Source organism: Chrysochloris asiatica, unplaced genomic scaffold, assembly GCF_000296735.1.
Source record: "Chrysochloris asiatica unplaced genomic scaffold, ChrAsi1.0 scaffold00161, whole genome shotgun sequence".
Lineage (NCBI taxonomy): Eukaryota > Metazoa > Chordata > Mammalia > Afrosoricida > Chrysochloridae > Chrysochloris > Chrysochloris asiatica.
The window spans coordinates 4,305,534-4,315,184 of NW_006408679.1; the positions used below are offsets into that span (position 1 = coordinate 4,305,534).

The window sequence follows — 9,651 nt, forward strand, 5'->3', positions numbered from 1 at the left end:
TTTTGCTACAAAACATCTACCTTTACATTTCCAACCCTCACAATCAGTCTTGATAACAATTATTCACTATTGTATCACAAGAGACCTAGCCCCATCTCCTTTCATCAGCTCTGCCCAGACAGATTGGATACTACTCAGTGGAGATTCTACCTTCCTTCACACCCTCTGGATCTAGGTTCCCTCTTGAAAGCTTGTAAGCGAGTCACTTCTTGCCTTTGTAGCACCTCCCATTTTGGATAGCCAATGTCCAAGTGGCCCATCCCTGTCTACTCTGTGTATGGAGGGGGTGGGAATGACCCTAACTGTGAAGATTTGTTCCCTCTTTTGAGCTACTGCATCCATAGGTGTAGGTCAAGTTCATCAAATTGTATCAGTTTACTCTTTTTTTCCTCTTCTTTCTTTTTCTACTTGAGCTCTGATCATCCAGTCATTGAAGCCAGGTCAAGTGGGTATTATCTGCAAGTGTGGGTGTTCTTATCAGCTGGATGCTTCACTCTCCACTCTAGTCCTCTGTGGCTATGTCACTGACTCTGGGCTCAAGAGTCCCCAGGTCTTGCCACACTGCTGGCTGACCAGGTCTCCACCTAGGTTCACAAGAGTCTATTGAACATAGTAGGGCTTAGCTCGTAGCTTCATTGCTTTTTCCCTCACTTCCCCTTATTGGTGATGAACATGGTCACCAGTCAGAGCGTGTATTCCTATTAAGTGTTAGTCTTGGAAGGGGTTTGCCCTGAGGGGACCTGACCACTTGCCTTGATGTCTTCTGGTTGAGCAACTTGCTTGTTTTTGTAGTAATCAGTTGGACTCCTTATATTGTTTTATATTTTTCCTGTAGGTCTTTCTTTCAAGAAGTATCTTCTGTTCTTCTACCCCACTCTGGGCTGGTCTGCTTGTCTTTTCAAGTGGAAATTTCCACCTTAGAACATTCTGGATGCGGTTCAGGATTCCATCTATGGTCTTATGTAATGCAGAGGTTCTGCAGGAAGCCTCCTGCACTGGGCACAATGTAGTTCCATTTTAGGTACTCCAATCAGTAATAGCCAGAAGACGGACTTACAAGCTTTCTATGGTGATATTTCTATCTTTCCTTTCTCTCCCCCTCAAGTGACTATTTTATAAGAGGTCTATAAAACACTTCTGAAGGTAGTGTTTTCATTTTTCTAACTCCTCCCTGAAGAATTCTGAACTCTTTGTCAAAACTGCAGATTTGGCATCCTCTATGGACTCAAATTATCTTTTTAAAGGATCTTTGCATTTTGGAAACAAAAAGAAGTCCGAAGGAGCAAGTTCAGGGATGTAGGGTGAATGGGGCAAGGTTTCCTAAAGAAATTCTTACAAGACAGCTTTTGCTACCCTCAAAGAATGAATAGATGCATTGTCATGATGGGGAAAAAAAAATGTTGCAAATTTCCTGGCCTTCTAACAATGTAGTTTTCAATTTTCTTACAACTTTATAATAAGCTCTTGTGATCATTCTGTGTCTTTGGAGAAAGTCTATCAAGATTACCCATTTGAAATGCCAGAAAACCATTGCCATAACCTTCTGAGCTGACCTCTATGCCTAGAATTTAATTGGCCCCCAATAGATCCCCTTGGAAGTCACAGTTCTTATTGGACCTCTTTCCTAAGGCACAGTAATGAAACCAAGACAAGGGTGTTACTGAGAGAACTTGTCTGCAGTTATCCACTGATGGCAGAGATGTATTTAAACATGTTTTATGTATAATAAATTTGTGTATGTATGAACTGGAATCATAGTAGTCATTCTTTTTGACTCTCATGTGTATATACATGCATGTGTATAAACCAAAACCAAACCAATCTCACTGCCAATACATCAGTTCTGACTCATAACAACCATATAGTGAAACAGTTCATCTTTACAGGAGTAGAAAGCTTCATCTTTCTCCCACAGACTGGCTTGTGGGTTTGAACTTTTAACCTTTAGGTTAGCAGTCTAGTGCTTATTCTACAGTGTCCCCAGGGCTAAGGGCTACAAAAAGTTTGAGGAAAAATGGAATTGAAAGATAATGGAAAATTTCCACAAACTTTTTGAAGCCCCCTCACATATATTCACAAACATATATTCACAAATCAAAGCTAATCAAAACAGTTTATACATTTAAAGGCAATCCCAAATACCCGACCAATATTCCATGATTGGAAGGCATTTTCTGCATGGAAAATTAGCACTGATAAGTTTTTCCATATTTATGAATCTGAGTAGTTTTATTCCTCTTTGTTCTTTTGCAATTTTAGAATGTTTTAAGTGGTACCTTTCCCAAAACATTTAAACAAGAATAGGAAAATATTTTAAATACAGAAACCCGACACTTTCAGAATTTACTTTCCCATCTTAAGTATTCACAAACAGCTTACCATGAGAGTGAATAAGTAACAATGGAGTTCTGGCGTTGGATTCTTTATACAGTTCTTTCAAATTAATTTCAGTAGTATGAAGATACTCATTTCCCATGTTTTCAGTTACAAATTTTCTCACTGCATTCTTTAAACACTCAGGTCGAAGAATTTTTATCTAGAGAAGAAAACATCAGGTAAATGTAAACACTGTTCACTGGAATATTCCATAGGGTAAAATTAAACAACACTAGGCAGTATTCGTTGTTTAGCATTCAGTCAGCATTTTCTGGTGGCAGTTGCAGTGGGACAGTTTAATGGGAGAGAGTCTGTGTGTGGTGGGGAAGTTGCCCCACTGTTCTTGGCCTTCCTGTGGCCCTTCCTGGATACAAGGACCACTTGTGCCTCTATCTCTTTCAGTGTTGGATGTGAAAATCCAGGTTGTGCTCTTGGTTCTGGAACAACAGCAAACCTTATCCCTTTTCCTTGGGCTTCTTCCTGTTCTGTTATGCATGTTTGGAGCAAAGGAACCCCAGGGTTTTGAGGGATTTAAAAAAAAAATCCAAGATAGCACAAAGGTGGAAGAATACTGATTTTTCTGTTTAAAAACACCTGCAACTGAATAGCACAATTTGTGTGAATTTAAGCAAACTCAGTTCCTATCTGAGAGAAACTCTTGTTGTTGTTAAGTGTCATGGAATTTATTCTAATTCATAACAACCCTGTATAGGATTTCCAAGGAGTAGCTGGTGAGTTTGAGCTTCTGACCTTGCAGTTTAAACCAACCTTGCAGTCAAGTGCTTATCCTATAGAGCCACACCAGGACTCCTAGAAGGATGAAAATATTTTGGAAACATATGTGTAGTAAGTAGTTTCAGGGTCTATTGGAAATAAATATAAAAATTCAGAGGAAAGACTTTCCCCAAGAGAGTTGCTTTACACAAATCATTTATGGGCTATTTCTTTATAAAATGATCATTAATTCTGTCCTGGGAATTTTCAGTAATGGAAATGCCATCATTTAAGGCAGAATTTTGAACTGTGTGGGTCTGTGTGGATGTACAACATTGAATCATGAAATTGTCATTTTTTTATAAGTAAAAAATATCAAAATTGGCAATTTCATATTCTTAACATGGTGCATGTAATCCTTATGTTGAATTCTGCTTTTTCCTGTTTCTAAAAAAAAAAAAAAAAAAATTGATCTTCAAATATTGGCAGCACACAAAGAATCTGAGGTCTAATAGCAGAGTTCACCAAGAATATTAAAATAACAAGACAATGTTGTTGTTAAGTGCCTCAAGTGGCTTCTGACCCATAGCGACCCTGTATAGGGTTTCCTAGGAGTGGCTGTGAGCTTGAACTGCCGACCTTGTAGTTAGAACTGGCTTTGCAGTCCAGCACATTAACCCATAGCACTACACCAGGACTCCTAGACAATGTTAGAATCAGCTAAATGAAACAAATGATGAGGTATAGAACCAGACACCATTACTTCCAAGAGTCTGTGTTCCTAAGCACAAAGCCCAGTCACGGTTCTTTGTCATAGCTGCTAGTTCCTCCTTTACTTTACTGTTGTTGTTGTTGTCAGGTGCCATCGAGTCGGAACCGGCTCATAGCGACCCCATGCACAGCAGAACGAAACAATGTTTGATCCTGGGCCAACCTCACTACCGCTGCTACACTTGACACCATCAATGATGCCACCTGGCTGATCCATCTCGTTGGGGGTCTTCCTCTTTTTCTCTGACCCTCCACCTTACCCAGCATCACATCCTTCTCCAGCGACTGTTCCCTCCGGACAATATGTCCAAAGTAGGAGAGACGAAGCTTAGCCATCCTGGCCTCCAAGGAGCACTCTGGCTGCACTTCTTCCAAAACAGATCTATTGGTTCTTTTGGCAGCCCATGGCACTTTCAATATTCTCCTCCAACACCACAACTCAAAGGCATCAATTCTTCTACAGTCTTCCTTATTCACTGTCCAGCTTTCACATCCATATGAGGTTATTGAAAACACCATGGCTTGGGTCTGGCGCACCTTAGTCCTCAAGCTGACATCTCTGCTCTTCAACACTTTAAAAAGTTCCTGTGCAGCACTTTACTAATCAATCATATATTGATTTTTTTTGTTTGTTTTCACTATTGTAATTTTTTGCCTTACAGGGTTTACTTCTTTTCTTTTTTAGGGGCAGAAGAAAAGTAGAAGGTAGAAGAAATGGAGCTTTTTTGTTGAATTTAATTTCACTTGTTCTTTTCTAAGTAGTCACAAATAGTTCTAGCATCCTCATGTCCCTATTTCTTCATTGTCATCTCTTTTTTCCCTCATTTCTGCTCAACAGGCTACAACCATAGAGAAAGGTGAGCAAACTAAGCAAAATCCTTGTCCTCATGGAGTGTCATAATGTTCTAACACTCGAGGTCAAGTTCTTTCTAACTTCTAATGTGATACTCTCAAATTCTGATTCTTTCAGTTTCAGTCCAGTTCCAAATATTCTTAGTTTCTTAATAAATTCATGTGCACGTCATCATACCATGTCTTCTGACTCTGGGCTTGGAAAATAGAGACTCACCATGCTCCTAAAGTTGCTATTTCATAAACTAAAATGATCTGGAGCTGATTGGGGAGGATTAACGTATATTGTGATTTTTAAACTCTAGTGAATTTTGTTGCAAAGGTAATACCTACTTGCAGCATAAAATCCAAACAATACAAAGGTATACATTAGAAAGTGTAGGCACTACTCCCTAGGTAATTACTAGTGTTTCTTATGGATTCTTATGCATATATTTTTGTGCACATACAAGCAGCTATTACCTCCTTCTCTCTCTCTTTTCCCTTCTACAAATGGAGTTGTACTATGCAGATTGTCCAGTATTTTGTATTTGTCAATTAATGTCCTTTGAGTATCTTTCACGTGGTAAATAAGGGTCCCAATTTGTCTACATTTGCTAGGTAATAATAAAAACTAAAGAAGTGGGTTGGGTAGAAGGGAAACATAATTTTCCTTTATAAGAAAAACAAAGATGAATAGGGAGCCTGAAAGCTACTGACATACAGCTTCTGTGTCAAGAAGACAATGGAGAGTTGTGGTGTGCAGTGCGCTAAGCACTGGATTGCTAACTGTAAGGTTGACAGTTCAAAGCCACCAGCTGCTCCAAGGGAGAAAGATGAGACTATCTGCTCCTACCCATAAAGATTGATAATCTCGGAAATGCTAAGGAGTGATTCTACTCTGTCCTATAGGATTACTACCAATCCGAGTTGCCTCTATAGCATGGGCTTTGGAGACTGAGACATGGCCTATAGTGACAGACACTGCTCAGCCATTGGGGAATGTAGGTCCAGTAATGCATAATCTTTTAATATTCAATAAAAGAAAAAAAAATCTAAAGTTTTATGATAACAAGCTCTCAAATTTTGCAAATTTTGGCTCAAAAAACAAAAACAAAAATTGCAGGTCAAAACAGTATGTCTATTGGTCAGGTATGATCTGTTTTTAATTTCTTTGTAGAGTGAATTTTAAAATGTTGCAAAAATCAAAAGATGTCCAGCTAGCATTGTATGAAGTTGGGGTCAAAAGGGGAATGAGAGGAATGAGTTTTTACCCCCACTAAATTAGAGGGTGGATGTGAAAATAAGAATATTTTTCAAGGTTTGTTGTTGTTGTTGCTAAACGCCATCAAGTCAGTTCTGACCCATAGTGACCCTGTATAGGGTTTCTGAAGAGCAGCTGGTGAGCTTGAACTGCTGCCTTTGTGGTTCACACTGATGTTGCAGTTTAGCCGCATTAACCCACAACTCCATACCAGGACTCCATGTTTTTTTCAAGCTAATGATGAATTTATCAAGATCTAGTTAAAGAGCTCTAGTGGTGTAATAGTTAAGTGCTGAAACAGAAAGTTTAGCAGTTTGAACCCACCCAGTGGTGGTGTGGTGCTGTGGGCTAAAGTGCTGGACTGCAACATCGGTTTGAATTGCAAGGTCAGCAGTTCAAGCTCACCAGCTGCTCCTCAGAAACCCTATACAGGTTCGCTATGAGTTGGAACTGACTGGACGATACTTAACAATAGTTACAGCAGCTCCATGGGAGAAAAACTTAACACTTTGCTTCCATAAAGATTGTTGTTGCTAAGTGCCATTGAGTCAATTCTGACTCACCTGTATAGGGTTTCCAAGGAGAAGCTGGTAGATTCGAACTGCCAACCTTGTGGTTAGCAGTCAAGTGCTTATCCTATAGGGCCACATTACAGCCTAGAAAACCTGTTGGGACAGTTCTGATCTGTCACATGAAGTCACTATGAGTTGAAATGGACTCAACAGCACCTAACAACAATGACAGCTTGGGAAGTACAAGATAGTGTCACTGCAAAGAGCACAAACTGGTGGACTAGGCAAGACACGCTACACGGAGCCTCTGCAACAAAGATATGACAGACCAAATGGAACAGACCAAATCCTGGAACCCTGAGATTCAGAGGAAAGGAGAGAGATGTGGACTGATACTGAAGGAGAAGAAGCTGAATGGGGTGGCAAGAGAAGAGACAGATGGGTGAACTGTGGATCTGAGCGACGATATGATGGCACAGATACACACTGGTGGCTGGTAACAAGAAAGGTGAGATTGTCTCTGGTTCTCCACACTCTCCTGGTGACCAGACACATGGCCAGCCCCAACCCTCACCTACTCCCGCACAGTCCCTGCTCCGCTAGAGGTCAGAGCAGTGCCATTGTGAGTTGGGAGCTGGCTGCATAATCCTGAGTCTTGCCTCTTCAGAGAAGCAGACCATGCAGAGCTGGCTGCCTGGCCAGCTCTGGATAAGCAGGAAGTCTCGTAACCAGCCATCCTGCCCCAAGCTGCTCTCTGGGCCTGGAAGACCCTGACCTAGCACCATTGGGTCCTGCACAAACTACTGGATGAGGCGTCCTGGCCATAGACAACACCTAGGCCTACAGGAACTCCCTTTAGAACTAGGCACACCACCCTCTCATCCTCTCCCTTCCATCTTCCTAGCTTCTTGGCTGTCACAGAATGCTAGTCCTACCGAGTACTCTGCCCCCAACTGCTTGTCCTCTCTGAGTCTGGCCCTGCCTTAGTTTTTCCTGTCATTGTGTATTTTTGTTTTTTTTCCCTGTCATTGTGTTTTGTATGTTTTTTCTTTCTCCTTGCTTTTTCATCCTTTCTTTCTCTGTTCTCCTTTTCCCTGTTTATCTTCTGTTTTACCCTTCCCTTTTTTACCCTTCTTTTTACCTCTTGATTTTTCTTTACCCTTTTCTTATCTCTTTTTCTTACTAACTTTGTTTATTGTATTTTTCTTTCTTTTGTTAGTCTCTCTTAATTTTCTCTTCCCCTATTTTATTTTCCTGTTCCCTTGTCTCTTTTTAGTTACTTTTTTTTTCAGTCTGGAGTCTGTTCATTTTTCCTCTTTTGTTCTTTGTTTTTTGCTTCTCCCTCCCACCCCAACATGTGTTTATATTTTTTCATTTTTACCTCACCTGACAGGAGATAACTGTGCCCATACATCCCAGTCACAACTGTACCCCTTGCAGTCATGCCCACTGGGCAAAAACTGCCACCAGCTCCTGTATCACCTGATCAGTGATAGACAGCAGCTGCACACACTTCCATTCTCTATCACATCCACCAGGAGGCAGGTGGTGAGTGCCTAAGAACACACAAACATATCATCATCAATTAAATACAAATGCAATAACACCAAAATGTCTCAGGAACAAAAAAATAATTCTAATATACATGAAGAAATAATACAGTGTGGCTGAAACAAGTGACCAAAATGCAGAGCCAGAAAAGATTTCTAAGAAGAAAAGGTATTGGTACTATCTGAAAAAGAATCCAAAAGAATGATATTTAGTTACCTTCAGTGGATTGAAAGAGTCCTGGTGTGGGACTATATGAAAAAAACTGGACTGCTAGCCTCAAAGTTGACTGTTTAAACCCAGTTGTTGCTCCTTAAAAACCTTATACAGGGTTGCTATGAGCTGGAACTGACTTGACGACACTTAACAATAACAAATGGATTGAAAGATTGAGAAAGCTACAGGTGAAACCAAGGCGAATACAGAAAAGACTTTAGAAGACTTCAGGAGAACACCACCAGAACAAATGGACAATATAAATAAAAATTCAGGAAAAATACAAAATATGCAAATAGAAATACAAATTAATACTAAGATTTCAGAAATGCATAATACATTGAAAGGGCAAAGAGTAGAATTGAATCAATGGAAGGTCAATTAGTGAGCTTGAAGACAAGTCTCTCAACACTAGTTTTCTAGAAGAACAATCAGAAAAAAGAAGAAACAAACCCAAGAAATGCCTAAGATTTATGTGGGATACCATTAAGAAGAATAACTTAGAGAGGACTTCTGGTGCTTCCCTGACTGGGCAGCACAAATACACGGGCTCCGGAGAATACGGGGGTGGTTTCGCACAGAGAGACCCCGGCCTAGTACACAGACAGCCTTGGGGCAAACATAAAACATTAGGCCTTAACATTATGAGCTTGCTTTTTAAAAAAAACAAACTGCTGAGGAGTTACAAGCATTTTGAGCCTCTACCTGCCTGCGCTTAGTTCCCACCTCGGGGACTGCCCCGCCCATTGCAGAGTGTGGAGCTCAGGGCTTGAGTGGAGCCGTTCAGAGGGCGGACACTCCGGGAGAGCTAGTGGGATCACAGGAACTAGCACGATCCATCCCAGGGGAGGGCCTCATTGCCAGTTGGGCATTGTTGGCATGGCTATAGGGCAAATTGGAGACGGCACAGGGAGACAGAGAGAGGCACTATAGACATCATCAGACATGGCTGCGCCATTTGCCTGCCCCCACCCTCAGCTTTCTTGGCCTAGGCCAGCCCTCTGCCCATCCTCCGAGCCTCAGGCCCGCCCATCAAGGCGCAGGCCAGCCCAAGCTGAGACACCAATAACAAAGCAGTCTTGCTGTAATTCTGTGGGTTAATGCGCCAGACTGAAAAGCCTTTTGAACTGTAAGGAGTGTGATTAGAGTTCACTAGCTGCCCCTTGGAAACTCTATACTGGGTCGCTGTGGGCCACGATTAACTCCACAGCTTACCAACAAGGAAAAGAGCTTAGAAGGGACTGAAAAAGAGTTAGGGCACTAAAGACTTACTTATATTAAGCCACGCTTTTTTACTCTTTCGTCTGCCGCTCCCACCTCCCTCCCCTTTTTTTTTCTGTGTGTGTGATTAGAGCCTGCCTTATTCAAGAGCACAGGCCAGCCCAAATTGAGACACCCTTGAGTAGTTGTTTACCACCA

At 41.2% G+C, this 9,651-nt stretch overlaps 1 protein-coding gene across 1 annotated transcript in view; it reads right to left on the reverse strand.

The window, feature by feature from the left end:
- Nucleotides 1-9,651, reverse strand: part of DNAH14 (dynein, axonemal, heavy chain 14) — a 641,625-nt gene that overhangs the window by 111,162 nt on the left and 520,812 nt on the right. The window contains 1 exon segment of the mRNA XM_006871162.1: nt 2,380-2,536. Within this exon segment, the coding sequence (XP_006871224.1) occupies nt 2,380-2,536 (157 nt within the window).